Raw genomic sequence first — 21,542 nt, 5'->3', positions numbered from 1 at the left:
GAAGAATCTGGAGGCAACTGTTTTCATGTCTTTCATATGTTTCTATTTTTGTGGAGTTGAAAGTTTTACATCTCAGAGACCACCATGTCATCAATGTAATCAGTATCACTTCTGCAACTGCTCTGCTGAAAATCTTCTGCAAGTCCCCATTGTTCCTGCAGACGTTCTCCTCTTGGACGTGTCCTTCAATCAGATTGAATTGATTGAAGAGGAAGATCTGAGCATCTGCACTGAAATGAAAACCTTAAAGCTGCAGAACAACAATCTGAAATGGATCCATGAAGAAGCGTTCAATTCACAGCGTTACCTAGAGGTGCTTGACATGTCCTTCAATCGGCTCAAGCACATTTCTCCATCCTGGTTTTATAAACTTAATTCTCTGAAGTACCTGAACCTTCTGGGAAATCTGTACACAACCATAGGATCTGACCCGCTATTTCAGTTTGCTGGGAACCTACGAACATTAAAATTTGGCAACCCAGCACTGAAACAAGTAAGAAGCAATGTCTTCAGTGGTCTTAGCTGTTTGGATGAGATGATGTTTCTCGGAAGTAATCTGAGTTCCTACAAGATGGGGAGCTTCAAAATGCCTCAACCCATTAGAACAGTTTCACTAAGCCTTTACGATCTGTTTCAAGAAAGCCCAAAACTTGTCTCAAAGATCTTTCAAGATGTTTCCCACCCAGAAACATCACTGACTATTAGAGATGTGCTTCTGAACACAAATGACTCCATGCAACCCTTTAAAGAAGTCAAACATCTGGGCATCACAAGACTTACAATACATAATTTCAGTACAACAGATGAAGGAGTCACCAGTCTCTTGAAGGTTATGGATGGATCCCCACTGTCCTATCTTGGTCTTGAGGATATGACCCTCAGAGGCGTAGGCAGGTGGGAAAAGGCTAGAAAAACCCACTATGAACGCCTGCAAACCATCTTTATACAAAATGCTAAAATTGAAGAGTTCTACAGCTTCAGCAGTCTGTTCCCATTAGCATTTCTACTATTGAATTTCCAGAAGCTGTCACTGATCAACTCTACGTTTTTCGTTCTGCCCTGTGTGACAACTTTCCTCCTGATAAAAATCCAGTATTTGGATTTCAGCCAAAACCTACTGTCAGACCTGACGATGCGGGAAACTTTATGTTATGGTTTAGGTATTATGGTCCACCTCAACACCCTCAATGTGAGCTATAACTCCTTAAAGTCTCTTCAGCTCATGTCCAAACTGGTGACACGTCTGAGGAAGCTGACATTTCTGGACATCAGTCACAATGACTTTAGGACAATGCCTCAGAAGTGTGATTGGCCTGAAAGCCTAAGGTTTCTGAACTTGTCTGCCACAAAGCTCTATAGGGCAACACCATGCCTACCGGTGAGCTTAACCTCGCTGGATCTGAGTGAGAACGACCTGACAGTTTTCCACCTCAGCCTACCCAACCTTGTGGAGCTTAATCTTTCAGGAAACAGGTTCCTGCACTTCCCTGATGGAGGAAGGTTCCCCAGAGTCAATGTTCTACTCGTTCAGAGGAATACTCTGAATGTGTTCAACAAGAGTGACCTGATGAGCTTTAAACATCTGCAGTATTTAGAAGCTGGATTGAACAACTTTGTTTGCAGCTGTGAGTTTGTGACATTTTTTAAGGGTGATGTCGACCACCTGGTGACGCTCAGGGACGGTCACGATAATTACGTATGTGACTCTCCATTCCCTTTAAGAGGTCAGACCGTGGACAGTGCTCAGTTATCGGTCTTTGAGTGTCACATGATCCCTGCGGTCTCCATTCTCTGCTCGATGATCGTCCTCACTCTAGTGCTTGTTGGTGTGACCTGTCACAAGCTCCATGTTTTATGGTACCTGAAAATGACGGCTGCATGGTTACGAGCAAAGCGAAAGCCAGCGGTGCACAGAGCGAGAGAAAATCTTCGTTATGACGCCTTTGTTTCGTACAGTCAGCGAGACGCAGAGTGGGTTGAAGAAATCCTTGTTCCAAAGCTAGAAAGTGCTCAGCCTCCCTTCGCCCTCTGTCTGCATGAGCGAGACTTCCGTCCAGGCCGTTGGATTGTGGACAATATAATCGACTCTATTGAGAAGAGCCACCGCACTCTGTTCGTTCTGTCCCAACACTTCGTCACCAGCGAGTGGTGCCGCTACGAGCTCGACTTTTCACATTTCCGTATCGTCGATGAGCACAACGACTCCGCTGTCCTGATCCTGCTGGAGCCAATCGCCAAACAGACCATTCCCAAGCGCTTCTGTAAGCTACGCAAAATAATGAACTCCAAGACCTACCTGGAGTGGCCTCAGGAGGAAGAAAGAAGAGAGGAATTCTGGTCTAATCTGCAAGCTGCACTGAAAAGGGAGGATTCCTGAACCTTCAGTGAGAGTTCAAAAAGGTTTAACTGTCCATTTGTACAGTTAAGATAAAATATGGACAACAAATGAGGAAGGTTTTGTAGATGTGTGAAAATGTGGTTACAGACTTGAGATTCTGAAGGAGATTCACCTTCCATCAAGACAATGACCCTAAACATACAGCCAAATCTACAGTAATAGAATAGTTTAAATCAAAGAATATTCAGGTGTTAGAATGGCCCAGTCAAAGTCCTGACCTAAATCCCATTGAGCTTCTGTGACAAGACATAAAAACTGCCATTTACAGATGCTCTGCAAATAACCTGTCTAAGCTTATCGGATACGTAGGTTTTTGGTTCCCAAAATTTTTTGGAGACGAAGTGTTTCTGGTTCCCATGGGGTAACATTTTTTGGCAGGGGTGCCAAATTAGGCACAACACCTGTTTTTTCATAATTTTTCAGAGAAAACGTTTTTTCCGTTCCCAAAATTTTTCAGAGACAATGTTTTTCGGTTCCCAACATTTTTTCAAAATCTTTGAGAGACGAAGTTTTTTCGGTTCCCAACATTTTTTCAAAATCTTTGAGAGACGAAGTTTTTTCGGTTTCCAACATTTTTTCAAAATCTTTCAGAGACGAAGTTTTTTCGGTTCCCATGGGGTAGTATTTCTTGGCAGGGGTGTCAAATTTGGCATGACACCTGTTTTTTCAATTTTTTTCAGAGACAAAGCTTTTTCTGTTCCCAAAATCTTTCAGAGACGAAGTTTTTTCGGTTCCCAAAATCTTTCAGAGACAAACTTTTTTTCTATATTTTTCGGAGACAAAGTTGTTTCAGTTGCCAACATTTTTTGGAGATGAAGTTTTTTCGTTTCACAAGTTTTTCTGATTCCCACGGGGTAGCATTTTTTGGCAGGGGTGCCAAATTTGGCATGACACCTGTTTTTCCAGTTCCCAAAATTTTTGGAGATTAAGTTTTTTCCGTTCGCAACATTTTTTCAAAATCTTTCAGAGAGGAATTTTTTTCCGGTTCCCATGGGGTAGTATTTTTTGGCAGGGGTGCGAAATTTGGCATGACACCTGTTTTTTTCAAACATTTTTTTCCGTTCCCAACATTCTTTCAAAATCTTTCGGAAACAATGTTTTTTTCCGGTTCGCAACATTTTTTGAAGTTGAACATTTTTTGTTTCACAACATTTTTTGAGATTGACTGGCTGAGTTATTTTTCAAAGAACAACAAGGAGAAATCTCGGTCTCTAGATGTGCAAAGCTGGTAGAGACAAAAGCCAAAACACTTGCAGCTGTAACTGCAGGAAAAGGTGGTTCTTGTTTGTACTGATATAGGGGGGGGGGCTAAATACTTTTCACGTCACACATTTCAACCACCTTAATGGTGGTTAAAACTTAGTGTTAAAACTTTGTGATTATGTGATTATCTAAGTGTTGTTTGATTACTGATATAAATGGAAATGTTTATGGTTAGTTGATGCCTTCATACTAATGTAAGTAAGCTATTAGAGTACAGCCACAGTACAGAGATGAGTCATCCTCACCTTTAACCACAATGACTAGTTTATTTAAATGTTGTTTATTATACATGCTTATTTTTAGTGCAAAATGTCTGACAAACAGACCAGGCAACAACTCAGAGCTTTGCTATAACTGTGTTCCTCTATCCAAAAATACATAAACCTTCCAGCAAGACAATGACCCTAAACATACAGCCAGAGCTACAGTGGAATGATTCAGATCAAAGAATATTCATGTGTTAAAATTACCCAGTCAAAGTCCTGACCTAAATACCATTGAGCTTCTAAATACATTGACAAGACATTGCTGTTTACAGATTAAAAACCATGTTTCATTTTCTTCCACTGTACTGTGTTTCTGTGTATAACTGTGTTCCTCTATCCAAAAACACATTTAAAAAAAGCTAAATAAATTTGTTAAATTATTAGGGCAAACATAAGACCTGCCATACCAATAAAATTGTACAAATAAATTCTAAATCACAATTTTTTTTTTAGTGATTTAGTTTAATAAAACGGTACCACTTTAAAATAAGACTACCTTTATAAAGGGTTAATAAATGGTTTACAATTAGTTTATTAATGGTTACTAATTAGGTTGTAAATGCCTTAAAAATCATTAATAATCAGTTATAACACATACGTAGAAAGGGCAACAATGACCTGTTGTTTGCTAAATAGTGAACCCACAGCCATCTATATTGTTGCCCTTTCTAAATATGTGTTATAACTGATTATTAATACAACCTATTTAGTAAACAGTAATAAACTCATTGTAAACTATTTATAAACCCTTTATAAAGGTAGTCTTATTTTAAAGTGATACCAATATAACTAACCAACTAATACACTTTTTGATACAATTTGATTGATCAAAATAAATGTTAAATAATTACTATAAATGTATTACTCTGTTGTTCTGAGTTCATCAGCTTGAGGGCAGTAGAGATCATCCAACCCTCTTTTTCTGCCTCACTTGAAACACCAGGATGAATTACATGTTCTATTTTATCTGTCACAGAGTGGAAATTTTTACTTCCATAAAAATCCACTGCTGGCTTATCATGGCAGTGAGAATTTGAGATAGGTAAAGTGATTCAGACTAGTGCTGATTCATACGTACAAATTCTTTAAGGAGTAAGCAGTTTTCTCACTTTTAAAAAAAAAACAAAGTTAATTTGAAAAAAACTAGCCAACAAATGTATTTTAATTACTATATATGCCTCAAAACATAATTTCTTAATTAGGAGAAACTTTACTTGGTTGTTGCAGGCCAGGATTTGTGTTTTTAAGCTTGTAACATGCAGAGACACTGTCAGATTCAGCCCAGAGCAGTAGAGGATATGGGTGTGGTCTCTTTTCTCCAGACGCTCAGGCTAACCAGTAATGCTGCATCAGTGGTGGTTTGAAAAGAGGCGGAGTCTGACTTGTATCAGAAGGCATGTGCTAGTCTTCACCCTCCTAGTGTTGTGATTTTTACTATTGATAGGCAGTGATGTCAATAATGCATCAATGTGCCGCCGCGGCACGGTGGCTTAGTGGTGAGCACGTTCGCCTCCCAGCACAGGGGTTTAGGGTTCAAGTCCCTCTCTGGGTGGAGTTTCCATGTTCTCCCTGTGTGTGTGTGTGTGTGTGTGTGTGTGTGTGGGGGGGGGGTTTCTTCCAGGGACACCGGGGAGATCAGGTACTGGATACTCTAAATTGCCCAGAAAAACGTAATTCTCTAAATTGATCAGGTAAATTGGATACTCTAAACTGCCCAGAAAAATGTTATACTCTATATTGATCTGGTGTATATGTGTAAGTGTGTGGTATGTGTGTGTGTAAATGTATGCATGACTGTGCCCAGATATGGATTGGGTGCCCACTCTGTCCTGGGTAAATGCTGTAGTGCTGGATGCAGTCCTACAGGTGGCCGGTTGTTTCCGGTTGAGAGTACGCTGTGCGCTATTGGCTGCCGCTTCTCACCAGTGTGTGAATGAGTGTTGAGTATGAATGGTTGTATGTAAAAAAATAAATAAATAAAAAAGCCTCCTTGGGTTTCAAGAAAGGCGCTATATAAGTTGAACTTCATTCATTTATTACTCTAATCTGATCATTTTTTCCAGTAAGGAGTAATCTAACACATTACTATTTCAGTCCTGTAATGAGATTAAAGTTATTTATCCAAATCACTGTGCATTACTTTTTTTTATTGATTTCCTTAGTAAAAAGATATTGTAGCATCCGGCTGGATGCTACAATAAAAGGATGGACAAGAAAAGCATTTACATTCATCACTTTATTGCTGAAACTGTCTGCCGAAACCAAAATAACAACAGGCTAGTGAGCTAACAAGCTAACAGGCTAAAATTAGCACTTGTTCTGAACACACACACACACACACACACAGCACACTTACAGAACAACTCCCAAAGGTGCAGAGAAGCTTCCAGTAAAGTTTGTTTTGGCCTAACTGTTATGTTGAGGTGGCAGTAACTTAAAAACAACTTAGTAACTTTTAAAATCAAGTAATCCATAAAGTAACTAAGTTACTTTTTTAAAGGGGTAATCAGTAATCAGATTACTTTTTCAAAATAACTATGCCATCACTGCTGGTGGAGTTCATATAAACAGGCAGTGGGTAATAAATATTCTTTCCAACTGGGTAGAAAATGGGGTAAAATAAGTAAGAGAAAAATATGTGACAGTGAAAAATGCAAAGAAAGTGCAGTGTTTCTAACATTTACTTTGAATTTTTAATATGAACCCAAGACACTTCATATTTTGTCTGGTAAAATGTATGTGTTAATTTACATCCATTTCTGTTTTTCTGGCCTGCGACAAACTCCAAACAAAATTGTGAAGAAAAAGTGTTTACCACTGTTTAACACCGACATCCTCTTTAAAACTAACAAAATGAAATTTGAGATCAGCCATTTTGAAATCAATCACTTTCTACACCCGTTTAACTGAGTTAGTTTCCAGTTATTTTAAAGACTATTAGTCGACATACTGTAGCACAGACTAAGGGTCATGTGCTAGCACAGGCTAAGGGGGCTCCCAGCATGCTTGGCGGCTGCATATTTTACTTTTAGGGGGTACCGTAATATCTGGGCTACCTGAATGTAAGCTGCACCCACTAATTTTAAAAGAAAAAAAAGTAGATACACAGCCTGCACCTGGCTATGAGCCAGACTATGAGTTGTCCATGTTATATAACACAATATATTTACACAGAAATGATAAATAATACAGATTACAATAATAATCCATATTTTTCCATGGTGGAGTTGATACCGGTAGCCTAGCCTATATTGCACTTCGGCTCCGGCTCTCCCGCCTCCGTGTCGGAAGAGCATGCAATACTTTGTGGAGGTTGTGTTATCCTCTTCATCACGCAGCAGACCAGTTTTCGAAACCTGTTGCTGATAGTGGATGTTTTGACACTGCTCCACGCTGTCAGGATCCACTGGCAGATTTAAGCAAAAGTCGCGTTTCGCATGTGGCCGGTTTTAGAAAATCGCTGCTTTTCATCCAAGTCTTCCATTTAGCTCAAAGCGCCACTTTAAATGCACGATTCAGTCCGATGCACGATGTCCAGCAGCTGCAAATACTTTGTTGTTCTGATGAGCCCTGATTAATTTTCATGCTTGTTTTATTGAAAACAGCGTATTTGGGTGAATAAAGATATTTCGTTAAACACCTGGTTTTAGAGCACAATAATTTATTGTGGTGACGGACAGTTCTGGTGGAAACAGGAGAGTTGAGGTGCACATTGAATTCTGCGTGATTTGATCAGCCGTGGTTTTATGTTTTTTGGATACAATCCGGGTTAGCACCCGAACATCCGTTTCAGACAGCTTCCTCTTACAGCGTCCACAGTTAATCCTGTTGGATGTGGTTAGTTCTTCTTGGTGGTATGCTGACATTACCCTGGATACCGTGCCTGTTGATGCATCACAAAGACTTGCTGTCTTGTTCACAGATGCGCCAGCAAGACGTGCACCAACAATTTGTCCTCTTTTGAACTCTGGTATGTCACCCATAATGTTGTGTGCATTGCAATATGTTGAGTAAAACTGTGCTCTTACCCTGCTAATTGAACCTTCACACTCTGCTCTTACTGGTGCAATGCGCAATTAATGAAGATTGGCCACCAGGCTGCTCCAATTTAGCCATGAAACCTCCCACACTAAAATGACGGGTGTTTCAGTTTCATTGTCTAATCCCTGTATATTTTCAATGTTTTAACTGAACTGGCGTGTTTTGGTGGCATGAAGATCGTTAGCCTGTAAACAACAACAACAACAACAAATAAAAAAACATGTACAGTATTAGCCGCACCGTTAAATAAGAAATTAGAGTAAATTTGGGGGCTTTAATGTTGTTTTGGGTTTTGGGGGAGGTGCCAGGGAGTGCTGACACTGGAATTCACCTAGTGCACTGTACCAGCTAGAACCACCACTGACCCAGACTTCTCTAAAACAAGCAGGAACTAAAGATAACTGCAGCACTGGTTTAACAGACCAGCACAAGGGAAGTCTGCATCTGTGCATCTGTGTTCAGGTTTGAGCATCATAAAAAAGCATGTAACCTAGTCCTGAACAAAGGTCTTCCATTTTCAACACAAAGCATTCAATAGATAATCTGTCAGTTCAACAGTGACACCATCTGGGATGGACCAGCACACAGTGGAAATGAATTGTGATCAGACAAATCACATTTTTCAGATGTTTTTTGTAAGAAATGTGTTCCAGACCAAGGATGAAAGACCACCAAACCGTAATCAGCAACAAATCCAAAAGCCAGGGTCTATCATGGTATGGAGTTTCTGCCTTTAAGATGACATCTTTTCCAGAGGCGTCCATCCATTTTTTACACAAACTATGCAAAACCACATGCTGCACCAAAAAAAAAAAAAGATATAATAAGAAGACAAATTAACACATATACAGCTCTGGTAAAAAATAAATAAATAAGAGACCACTTCAAAATTATATGTTTCTCAGAAGTACAAGTACAAATATTATTTAGAGCATTTATTTGCAGAAAATGAGAAATGGTCAAAATCGACTCAAATAATGCAAGGAAAACAAGTTCACATTCTTTCATGAACAGCAATACTAATCTTTAAAGATTTCCTAAATCAATATTTGGTGGAATTACCTATTATTTTTAATCACAGCTTATGCATCTTGGCTTATGCTCTTCAGCAGTCTTTCACACTGCTTTTGGATAACTTTATGCCTTTACTCCTGGAGCAAAAATTCAAGCAGTTCAGCTTGGTTTGATGGCTTGTGATCATCTATCTTCCTCTTGTTTACATTCCAGAGGTTTTTAATGAAGTTCAGATCAGGAAATTGGCCGTCAACATATTCTAATGTCTGTCAGTAACCACAGAATGACATCAAGTGACCTACAAAAAGAATAGCAAATCCAGCTGAGATAAAGTGCATGGAAAGAACAGTTGGAAACTGTTGGCTGTTGAGGCAGGGCTAACAGCTAGGTCAATCAAGGTGTGAATGAAGGACCACCAGCTCAAGATCCTGTCATGACCAACCTAACCTTTAAATGCTTCAAATTCAGAAATTCTTATAACCAAGCTGAGATGTTTACAATAAAGTAAACAATAAAGTTTCCTCTATCCAATTTATTATGCATTCTTTAATAAAGCGCCCCCTGTTGGTTTTTATCCCACCTCAAACATACAAGTGTATACTAGTATTTTAATTAACACTACTAATATGCATAATAATTGCATTTTACATTTCTTACATTCATTCTTTTATTTATATTCAAATATCCACTGTAAAAAAAAAACTTTTGTCTTAAGAAGAACAAGTGCGATCATTCGCAGTTAATCACAGAATAATGTCGTGATTAATCAGATTAAATCTTTGACTCCATTAACACCACTTATATACTGTATATTCTGTTGAGAATCTTTCAGTAATTGTTGTTTACGACAAGAGTGGCAACCCATTAAACAATGTGGCTCTTCTCTTCCTTGATATCGTCAGCTTTACACAGCTTTGCATGAAGAGCCGCTTCCTCTTTTCAAATCCTCAATTTCTCAGCACAGATCACTGAAGCAAGACGTTCCAGGAGACCATCAGTTTCACATAAAAAGAATTGAACTCTTTAATCAAGTAAAGTTTAGGCATCAAAACATCTTTTGGAGTCGAAAATCAACTTTTATCTCTTATTTCAACAAGATCTCACAATAAGATGTGAAGTACAGGACATTCCTCATAACATTTCTGCCAAACGTATAGATTTTTATACAGATACAGATTTCATTATTGCATGAAAAGGGTTTGCTGTAGAAATGAAAGCCTGTGTAGACTGAAAATGGTGAACATTATCTTTAACTTTCTGTGGTTTTGTTCCTTCCTGTGACGCAACGTTACATCAGTTCATCTATCTGAGGTCGGAGATATGTGCGCTGCAAACTGCGGTTCATCTATCAGAACGTTACACATGGCAGAAATAAGCAGAAAGGTAATTGATTTTATTGATAAGATCACTAACGCTCAACCTGATAATATCAGTACTGTTAATTACTAACAACTAGAGCTAGTATTAAATAAATAAATAAAGCAATATAAATAATAATAATAACCGCATTGTTAGAATAAAAACATAAATTAGTGTATTGAATCTATTGTAGCTATTTTAGGCATGTAATTGTCAATCATATAATTTATTTTAACCCTCCTGTTATGTTCCAGGTAAAAAAAAAATTCTATATGAAACTTCTTCTGCTTGCCTTTATTAGTGTAATCAACATATAATATAAAAATGGTTTATCTCACATATTTGCAGCCACCAACAATACTAATTGCAATGTTATGTTTCAGTGTTATGTAAAACTATTGTTTTATATGTTGGACTTTTAAAAGTAATAGTGAAAGTAGTGAAACATAAAAAAAAAGTTTGAATATGTATTTTTTTTTATTACAAAACGAGTTAATTATCCTAATTGAACTATTACCTGTTATAGGTAATAACACTATTGCAATAAATATTGATAGAATAATTAGTAATGGAGTTAAAAAAATATTTACACTGCTTGTAAGGATATTTTAGGTTTCAAATATCTTTTGGATAATTAAACATGTTCCTGACAAATGAACATAATAGGAGGGTTAAGCATTTTATTAGAATATATGTAATGATAGACACATATAGACACATAGATACATTTTGGTACCATGCAGAACAAAAGGTTAGTCTTTAATCAGTACAATTTAACATCGAAAAGTTATATGCATAAATAACTGTCTTAACTTAAGAAACTAACAAAGAAAAAAGTAAAATATTGTTTTGATTACTGCTTTGCTTTTGCCTTCTAATATTACCAAATTGTATACAAGCTTTTGTACTATTGTACACACATTCTTTTTTTTACATCTCAGTTATTTTAAACATCTACCAATAATATACTAAAATAAAGGATGTTAAATAAAAATAGCTACTCTGGTGCAGTGAGTTTAAGCATATCTAAAAAGCTCTAAAAAAGATAGAAACTGGTATCAATTCCTGACAGTTTTGCTTTAATTTCCTATGTAAATATCTTGTGCAATAATGGTCAGGGACTTTCCTCCTGTCCACCTTCCTCATAAAATAGAGAACATACTCTAGGCTTCTTATGAGTCACTTTTCCTTTATTAGACCTCTGGTGCGCGTCCTTAGCTCTTTGCTCTCATTTTTATTTCTTACATCCACGTTCCAACACAGAACAGTAAACAGTAAATAGTGTAGTACTGCAAACTGTACAGAATGTCATTTAAATGTAGGCTAATGTAGCGTAAATGTATCTAATAATCCATTAACATTAAGATATGAATCTATTGTTAATAAGATATTGATATAACATTTAAATAATAATAAAAACTGTCTGTGTATAATAGGTAGATTTTGTATGCGATAAAACAGTTATTAAATTAAACTGACACCATAAGAGACAAACTGCAACTACAACCCCAATTTAAGAAAAAACTAATAAAACATATAAAATTGTGTACCAGTCAAAAGTCTGGTAACACCAGAAATTCAGTGTTTTTTAATATTTTAAACATTTTTGTATTATAGATTAATACTAAAGACATCCAAACTGAAAAAATATGTTTTTTTAAAAAGAGTACGTTTTATATTTTAGATTCCTTAAAGTATCACCTCTTGGCTGGATTTTCTCAGTTAGTTTTATGAGGTAGAGTCACCTGGAATTCAGGCTTTCAGTTAACAGCTGTGCTGAACTCATCAAGAGTTTATTACTTGAGTTTCTTGTCTCTTAATATGTTTGAGAGCATCAGATGTAAAGAAGTGAAGAGGTAGAGTTACAGGTATACAGTGAATAGCTCTATTTGAGTCATGTTCTAATCCAGAGTATGACAAGAATTACTTAATTAAATAAAGACAAATATACTTTAAGAAATGAAGGTCAGTCAATCCGAAACATTTTAAGAACCTAAAAGGTTATGATGAAACTGGCTCTCATCAGGACCATCCCAGGAAAGGAAGAGAACATTTTACCTCTGTTGCACAGGATAAGTTAATCAGAGTTACTGGCCTCAGACAAAAAAGGCACCTAAATGCATCACATTACTGATGTTTGTTTAACACATTTTAGTTTACTAAATGACTTCTTATCTGCTCCTTCATAGTCTGGTAACTTCAGTATTCATTTATAAACAATTACAAATAAAACCATTACATGAGAAGGTGTGTCCAAACTTTTGACAGAATGCAACCATTTAAAAATAAAAAAGAATTATAACAATTTACTAAGACATTTACCACTTTATAAAAATAAAAATAATTATTGGGACATGGCTATAAAGTCTGACAAAAAAGGAAGATGTGCTAATAAAAACTGGGAATGAAATGAGCGTTTTAAAGATGTGCCAAGGTTTAACAAATTGCCAAAACTATATGTCTACACATTGTAAAACAATTGCAGAAAACGTCCCTCAACATATATATATATATTTTTGCTATCCTACAGTCATACATGACATAATATCATCAAACGACTCAGAGAATCTGGACAATCCTTGTGTGCAAGAGACAAGGCCAACAGTCAATACTGGATGCTGGTGACCTTTGGGCCCTCAGGTGACATTTCCAAAAATCAACTGTCTGTCAACATGTCTTACTTTCAACATCTTATATGTGTTTTTGTGATTTAAATATGAGTCCATGAGATTTGCAAATCATTGCAATGTATGTTTATGTACAATTATGTATTAATTTATTTATTTATTATATTTAATTGCAAATATTATATTAAGGTCCACTATATTGCCAAAAGTATCTGCTGGCCTGCTTTGTGTTTGGTGATGTGAGGCTTGGATGGAGCTGCTCTGCCATAGAAACCAATTTCATGAGTCTTTCTACTCTCTAATGTTCTTGATCTAATCTGAAGCTACATGAAGTTTGGAGGTGTGTAGTGAGTGATGAACTCTGAAGCTACATGAACTTTGGAGGTGTGTAGTGATGAACTCTGAAGCTACATGAAGTTCGGAGGTGTGTAGTGATAAACTCTGAAGCTACATGAAGTTCGGAGGTGTGTAGTGATAAACTCTGAAGCTACATGAAGTTTGGAGGTGTGTAGTGATGAACTCTGAAGCTACATGAAGTTTGGAGGTGTGTAGTGATAAACTCTGAAGCTATATGAAGTTCGGAGGTGTGTAGTGATGAACTCTGAAGCTATATGAAGTTCGGAGGTGTGTAGTGATGAACTCTGAAGCTACATGAAGTTTGGAGGTGTGTAGTGATGAACTCTGAAGCTACATGAAGTTTGGAGGTGTGTAGTGAGTGATGAACTCTGAAGCTACATGAAGTTCGGAGGTGTGTAGTGATAAACTCTGAAGCTACATGAAGTTCGGAGGTGTGTAGTGATAAACTCTGAAGCTACATGAAGTTTGGAGGTGTGTAGTGATGAACTCTGAAGCTACATGAAGTTTGGAGGTGTGTAGTGATAAACTCTGAAGCTATATGAAGTTCGGAGGTGTGTAGTGATGAACTCTGAAGCTACATGAAGTTCGGAGGTGTGTAGTGATGAACTCTGAAGCTACATGAAGTTTGGAGGTGTGTAGTGATGAACTCTGAAGCTACATGAAGTTCGGAGGTGTGTAGTGATGAACTCTGAAGCTACATGAAGTTTGGAGGTGTGTAGTGATGAACTCTGAAGCTACATGAAGTTTGGAGGTGTGTAGTGATAAACTCTGAAGCTATATGAAGTTCGGAGGTGTGTAGTGATGAACTCTGAAGCTACATGAAGTTCGGAGGTGTGTAGTGATGAACTCTGAAGCTACATGAAGTTTGGAGGTGTGTAGTGATGAACTCTGAAGCTACATGAAGTTCGGAGGTGTGTAGTGATGAACTCTGAAGCTACATGAAGTTCGGAGGTGTGTAGTGATGAACTCTGAAGCTACATGAAGTTTGGAGGTGTGTAGTGATGAACTCTGAAGCTACATGAAGTTTGGAGGTGTGTAGTGAGTGATGAACTCTGAAGCTACATGAAGTTTGGAGGTGTGTAGTGATGAACTCTGAAGCGACATGAAGTTTGGAGGTGTGTAGTGATGAACTCTGAAGCTACATGAAGTTTGGAGGTGTGTAGTGATGAACTCTGAAGCGACATGAAGTTTGGAGGTGTGTAGTGATGAACTCTGAAGCTACATGAAGTTTGGAGGTGTGTAGTGATGAACTCTGAAGCTACATGAAGTTTGGAGGTGTGTAGTGATGAACTCTGAAGCTACATGAAGTTTGGAGGTGTGTAGTGATGAACACTAAAGCTATATGAAGTTTGGAGGTGTGTAGTGATGAACTCTGAATCTATATGAAGGTTGGAGGTGTGTAGTGATGAACTCTGAAGCTACATGAAGTTTGGAGGTGTGTTGTGATGAACTCTGAAGCTATATGAAGGTTGGAGGTGTATAGTGATGAACTCTGAAGCTACATGAAGTTTGGAGGTGTGTAGTGATGAACTCTAAAGCAAAATGAAGTTTGGAGGTGTGTAGTGATGAACTCTGAAGCTACATGAAGTTTGGAGGTGTGTAGTGATGAACTCTGAAGCTACATGAAGTTTGGAGGTTTGTAGTGATAAACTCTGAAGCTACATGAAGTTCGGAGGTGTGTAGTGATAAACTCTGAAGCTACATGAAGTTTGGAGGTGTGTAGTGATGAACTCTGAAGCTACATGAAGTTTGGAGGTGTGTAGTGATGAACTCTGAAGCTACATGAAGTTTGGAGGTGTGTAGTGATGAACTCTGAAGCTACATGAAGTTTGGAGGTGTGTAGTGATGAACTCTAAAGCTATATGAAGTTTGGAGGTGTGTAGTGATGAACTCTGAATCTATATGAAGGTTGGAGGTGTGTAGTGAGTGATGAACTCTGAAGCTACATGAAGTTTGGAGGTGTGTAGTGATGAACTCTGAAGCTACATGAAGTTTGGAGGTGTATAGTGATGAACTCTGAAGCTACATGAAGTTTGGAGGTGTGTAGTGATTGGTGTAGTGACTCTGCAGAAAGTTGGTAAACTCTGTGCACTATGCTCCTCAGCAGCTGCTGACCGCACTCTGTTATTTTACACTGACAGAGCACAGAGTCGCTGTCGTTCCCAGTCTCTTCCACTGTGTTATAAAATCACTGACAGTTGACTGTGGAATATTTAGTAGTGAGGAAATTTCATGACTGAGAAATCCTATCACAGTCCCATGCTGGATTTCACTAAGTTTTATTAATAGTTTTATTTATTACGTTTTTCACTTGGTTTTACACACTTGTGGACCTATGAAAGTGATTAGAACCTGAGTTCAATTATTTAGATGGGTGAGCAAATACTTTTTAGCAATATAGTTTATCTTGCATGGCCATTCCCAAGCCACCTGCTGAATAACACAATCAATCAATATACAGTGGTTCTGAAAAAGTAATTGTCCCCCTAGATTTTGCCCAGATTTCTTGCGTTTTTGCATTCTTGTCATACTTTCATTTTTGAGATCAGTCAAACTTTAATATCAGGCAAATATAACCTGAATAAATATAAAAATCACTTTTTTAAATGATGATTTAATTTATTAAGAAAAAAAAACTATTCAAACCAACCTAGCCACTATAACTTACTGTGATTAATCACTTTTTTGGATGAGCTGAGTTCAATTTCACTACTAGCCATAATCAGGTCTGATTACTGCCAGACCTGTAGAATCAAAAATCACTTAAACATAACCTTTCTGACAACATGAAGCAGATAAAAGATCTCAAAAAACAACACATTATAAAGAAATTCAAAACCAGATCAGAAAACACAGTCATTGATCATCGATTTGTCTGGAAAAGGTTACAAAGTCATTTCTAAAGCTTTGAGACTTCAGCAGACCACAGTGAGAGCTATTATTCACAAATAGAGAAATTGTAAAACACTGGTGAACCTTACCAGGAGTGACCGGCCGAACGAAATTACTCCAAAAGGGTATGGACTACTCATCCAGGAGGTCACAAAAAATCCAGAACAATATCTGAAGAACTGCAGGTCTCACTTGCCTCAGTTAAGGTCAGTGTTAATTATTTAATAATAAGATTAAGACTTTTCAGAAATGGTCTCCATGGCAGAGTTTTGAAGACAAAATTCCTTCACAGAGATGTGAAAGGCTCATTGTCAGTTACCGGTAAAGCTTGATTGCAGTTTTTTTGCACAGGGCTAGACTGGTTTGGAATTTATTTTCCTTTAATAAATAAAACTATCATTTAAAAAGAGCTTTTTATATTTACTCAGGTTATATTTGTCTGATATTAAAGTTTGTTTGATAATTGGAAAACTATTAGTATGACAAAAGGAAAAACAAAAGAAATCTTTTTCACGCCATTGTACATACTACTGTACCATGATCATACCGTAGTGGTATGATCCTCTTATTTACATTGTATAATTAATACATCAAATTGTTACATGAAAATATACTAAACATATTTTACATGTCAATTATCACATTGTGTCACAAGGTAAGATTTCTTACTCTTATGCTCATGGGATTTGCATTCATAGAAAATACATATTTTTAAATATTATATCTATGTGTCTACAGTTATGTCACATGTGTATCAGTTTTTTATGACAGGACAGACTCTAAAATGAATATCTTGTTTCTTTTCTTTTTTAACAGAATGGAAACTTCACTGTCTACGTTTATCTGTTTTAGTTTCACTTGGATTCATGTTTTGACCTTCCAGAGACGCAACTGTTTCCAATGTGACACAAATCACTTCTGCAACTGTTCCTCTCAAAACTTCCTACAGGTCCCAGCAGTTCCTGAAAATGTAATAGACCTTGACATTTCCTTTAATAACATCGAATCCGTTGAGAAGACAGACCTGAGTTTGTGCAGTGAACTGGAAATTTTGTATATGCAGGAGAACAAACTCAAAAGGATCCATGACGAGGCTTTCAGATCACAGTCCAACCTGGTAGTGCTTGACCTGTCTTTTAATAAACTGGAAAACATCGCTTCATCCTGGTTTCATGACCTTAAATCTCTGAAGCACCTGAACCTTTTGGGAAACCTGTACACGACCTTGGGATCTAAATCTGTTTTCCAGTATTTGGGAAACCTCAGAACTCTAAAACTTGGAGACCTTCTATTAAAAAAAGTTGAAAAGAACTTATTAACTGGACTTACTCAACTGGACGAGATGACGTTTATTGGACACAACCTGAGGTCGTATGAGAAAGGAAGCTTCAACACGACTCGACCCATCACAGCAATTTCACTAAGCTTAAACGGTCTGTTTCAGGAAAATCCATCACTTGTCTCAAAAATCCTTCGAGATGTTTCCCACCCTAAGACGTCACTGACTATTAGAGATGCTCTCCTGAACACAAACGACTCCATGCAACCCCTTGAAGAGGTCAGAAAAGGCGGCACTGCTAGGCTTACTCTGCAAAATATCAGCACAACCGATGAGGCAGTTACCAGTCTCCTGAAGGTTTTGGGTGGTTCTCCAGTGTCTTACATTGGTGTTGAGGATATCCAGCTCAGAGGTGAAGGATGGTGGGAAAAGTCTTGGAGAGCCCGGTACGACAATCTGAGCACCATCTTTGTTCGCAATGTTGAAATCCAGGGCTTCTTCACTTTTAGCAGTATGATCCAGTTAGCTTTTCTTCTGAAGCATCCCCAAGCCGTGTCTGTGATTAACTGCACTGTTTTTGTCATGCCCTGCATAACGTCTTCTCTTCTCAAAAATATAGAATACTTGGACTTGAGCAAAAACCTGCTAACAGATGTGACGATTCAGGAAACGTTATGCTACGGTGCGGGCGTCATGCATCACCTCAACACGCTCAATGTGAGCTATAACTCCTTAAAGTCTCTTCAGCTCATGTTCAAACTGGTGACACGTCTGAGGAAGCTGACATTTCTGGACATCAGTCACAATGACTTTAGGACAATGCCTCAGAAGTGCGATTGGCCTGAAAGTCTAAGGTTTCTGAACTTGTCTGCCACAAAGCTCTATAGGGCAACACCATGCCTACCGGTGAGCTTAACCTCGCTGGATCTGAGTGAAAATGACCTGACAGTTTTCCACCTCAGCCTACCCAACCTTGTGGAGCTTAATCTTTCAGGAAACAGGTTCCTGCACTTCCCTGATGGAGGAAGGTTCCCCAGAGTCAATGTTCTACTCGTTCAGAGGAATACTCTGAATGTGTTCAACAAGAGTGACCTGATGAGCTTCAAACATCTGCAGTATTTGGAAGCTGGATTGAACAACTTTGTTTGCAGCTGTGAGTTTGTGACATTTTTTAAGGGTGATGTCGACCACCTGGTGACGCTCAGGGACGGTCACGATAATTACGTATGTGACTCTCCATTCCCTTTAAGAGGTCAGACCGTGGACAGTGCTCAGTTATCGGTCTTTGAGTGTCACATGATCCCTGCGGTCTCGATTCTCTGCTCGATGATCGTCCTCACTCTAGTGCTTGTTGGTGTGACCTGTCACAAGCTCCATGTGTTATGGTACCTGAAAATGACGGCTGCATGGTTACGAGCAAAGCGAAAGCCAGCGGTGCACAGAGCGAGAGAAAATCTTCGTTATGACGCCTTTGTTTCGTACAGTCAGCGAGACGCGGAGTGGGTTGAAGAAATCCTTGTTCCGAAGCTGGAAAGTGCTCAGCCTCCCTTCGCCCTCTGTCTGCATGAGCGAGACTTCCGTCCAGGCCGTTGGATTGTGGACAATATAATCGACTCTACTGAGAAGAGCCACCGCACACTGTTCGTTCTCTCCCAACACTTCGTCACCAGCGAGTGGTGCCGCTACGAGCTCGACTTTTCACATTTCCGTATCGTCGATGAGCACAACGACTCCGCTGTCCTGATCCTGCTGGAGCCAATCGCAAAACAGACCATTCCCAAGCGCTTCTGTAAGCTACGCAAAATAATGAACTCCAAGACCTACCTGGAGTGGCCTCAGGAGGAAGAAAGAAGAGAGGAATTCTGGTCTAATCTGCAAGCTGCACTGAAAAGGGAGGATTCCTGAACCTTCGTTGTTGTTCTTGGACCCCCTCACATATGTCACTCTGGATTTAATGAGGTTGTTGTTTGTCATGTTGTGAGTAGCGAAAAAAAGATATTGAAAATCCAGAGTGCCAGACTGAGATACGTCTGTTCAAATCCAAATGTAATGGCATTTATAACCAAATATGGTTTATATCCGATATGCAAAAAAACTCTTGATTTCATGTGGTATCGGGCTGTCCAGACTGTCAAAAATAATACAATATAGCTACAATATTCCAAAAATTTGATTTGGGCTGGCAGTCTTAACATAGCCAATGTTGTTTATCTACTTCATAAATAATTTACAGTTATTTAACAAAACCATCATGCACAAGGAAACCCAGATAGTAATTAGTCACTGTTATCAGTTTTCTAATATGATGTTGATCCATCACTTTTGCATCTTAATTTGTTACTGAAAAAAGAAACTTGTTTTAACAAACAAAAGTTATTTTAAAAATTCTATTGATAAAGTAAAATATGTAAAATCAACCCTGCTTTATGTATAGCAATGCTTTTTTATATATAAATAACATCATAATAAAATGAAATCTCAAAAATAAAAATAAATAAAAATATCGGAATTTTTTTTTTTTGAATAAATAAATGAATACCCAAACTGTACCTGCATCTTCTCCTTGTTGATAATCTATTTTAATGTGCATCTATTTTAATGTGCATGCTTAAAACAGGCTTTTGTCAAAAAGCTTGGCAATGTGAAAAATTTCAAAACTTCAAACTCTTTTTGAAACATTCATGTCTAATAGAAAAAAAATAGCTAATTACATACCAATATGACTTAAAGGACCATTTAGGACCATATTGGCTGTAGGATCTCATAACATGATTAGGATGTATCATCAGATATTAAGAAACCATGTTTAAGTGTGAGTTTAAGCACTGGTCTCTCTTGTCAGCAGAGCTAAACCAGTATTTTATTAATAGAACTGTGCAGTACGTCACAGTAATCTGTGTGGGTTTTAGCCTCTGAATCTGCCCACCGCCCATTCCTCCAGTTCAATTTCCACACCATGGGTTGCCAGGTATAGAACAAAACAGCACGCAACCAGTGTGCTGCAGCCATGGAAATGGGTGAGCTGGCTATTTTTCTACTGAACAGGTAGTTACTTAGTTTGAGAGAGGTTGCTAACCATATCTGGGTAATTTTACCACCAACAATAGCATAGTTTAGGTGACATGTTGGGCACAGAAACGTATATATTCACTGATCAGCGACAGAGTAAGACTCGTCTTTTTTGCCACTGTGTGTCGATCTGGTAACCCGTGTTAGCTTCATGACTGGAGAGGGGCAGGTGGGGCAGGAAACTCTTTCCAGTGTTTGGAAATTAGGACTCCTTTTTACACTCACTCTCAATTATTACTTTATTTGGTAATATTAATGTGCCGAACTGAGGTGCACTGAGGAGCTTTCGACAGGCCGTAAGCCGCTGCATTTACAAGCATGTGTCCAGCCATGTGGAGGCCATGAGATTACCTCGTATTTACGCCTGCTCCCTCTTTTGCTTCTCAGGCAGCAGCAGCCTGTCACTCACACAGACACAGAGACAGCGCTGTTCACTCAGAAAACTGTCAAGAATCAAAACATCGCAACATGACGTGTTTGATTTAATTGCCTTAGGTGACATCACATGTCCATGTATATGTCTATAAGATTATTGCGCATGCACACATTGCGACGACGACGCTTAAATATATATCATATATATTGATATATCGTGCAGCCCTAGGTCCCATTCCCAGTCCTGGGACATTTTTCAAAAAGGTGGATTTCTCATTTAGCCAGGTAACCTATTTCCAAATAAGAGAACTGTACCTCAGCTCTTACCCTAGTGGACAGGCAGAGTCCGGGCCTAAATTGTCTGGCTAAAACGAGCCCTGGAGGACTACTGACCTGAATATTGTTGTATTTTCCCAGTTGGAGTTTGACTTTGAGAATAAGTGAGAAACAAACTCTGTGTTACAGTTTAACTGTTTCTTTACTGCAAATGCTTTCTCTGATTCTTTCAAAAGTGGACTCTGGTTTTATGGTTGTCTAATAAATGTGTGATTTATTTATTTACATGCATTAAAATCTTTGTATTATTTATTGTGTTTTATTGT

At 38.1% G+C, this 21,542-nt stretch overlaps 2 protein-coding genes across 2 annotated transcripts; both read left to right on the top strand.

The window, feature by feature from the left end:
- On the top strand, positions 1–3,746 carry LOC103045101 (toll-like receptor 2 type-2). Its single transcript, XM_007260284.4, has one exon. The coding sequence runs from the start codon at positions 26–28 to the stop codon at positions 2,375–2,377; it is 2,352 nt and encodes a 783-aa protein (XP_007260346.3). The 5' UTR covers positions 1–25; the 3' UTR covers positions 2,378–3,746.
- Positions 3,747–10,109: 6,363 nt separating this feature from the next.
- On the top strand, positions 10,110–21,542 carry tlr2 (toll-like receptor 2). The gene is made up of 3 exons (XM_022674906.2): positions 10,110–10,365; positions 12,872–12,981; positions 17,034–21,542. The coding sequence occupies exon 3, from the start codon at positions 17,035–17,037 to the stop codon at positions 19,399–19,401; it is 2,367 nt and encodes a 788-aa protein (XP_022530627.2). The 5' UTR covers positions 10,110–10,365; positions 12,872–12,981; position 17,034; the 3' UTR covers positions 19,402–21,542.

Source organism: Astyanax mexicanus, chromosome 21 (genome assembly GCF_023375975.1).
Source record: "Astyanax mexicanus isolate ESR-SI-001 chromosome 21, AstMex3_surface, whole genome shotgun sequence".
NCBI classification, from domain to species: domain Eukaryota; kingdom Metazoa; phylum Chordata; class Actinopteri; order Characiformes; family Acestrorhamphidae; genus Astyanax; species Astyanax mexicanus.
Note: the sequence above shows the minus strand (reverse complement) of the source record. Positions and strands in the feature narration are given on the sequence as shown.

Excerpts from the sequence above, each read along its gene's own strand:
- tlr2 (XM_022674906.2), top strand. The coding sequence starts at position 17,035 with ATGGAAACTTCACTGTCTACGTTTATCTGTTTTAGTTTCACTTGGATT.
- LOC103045101 (XM_007260284.4), top strand. The coding sequence starts at position 26 with ATGTCTTTCATATGTTTCTATTTTTGTGGAGTTGAAAGTTTTACATCT.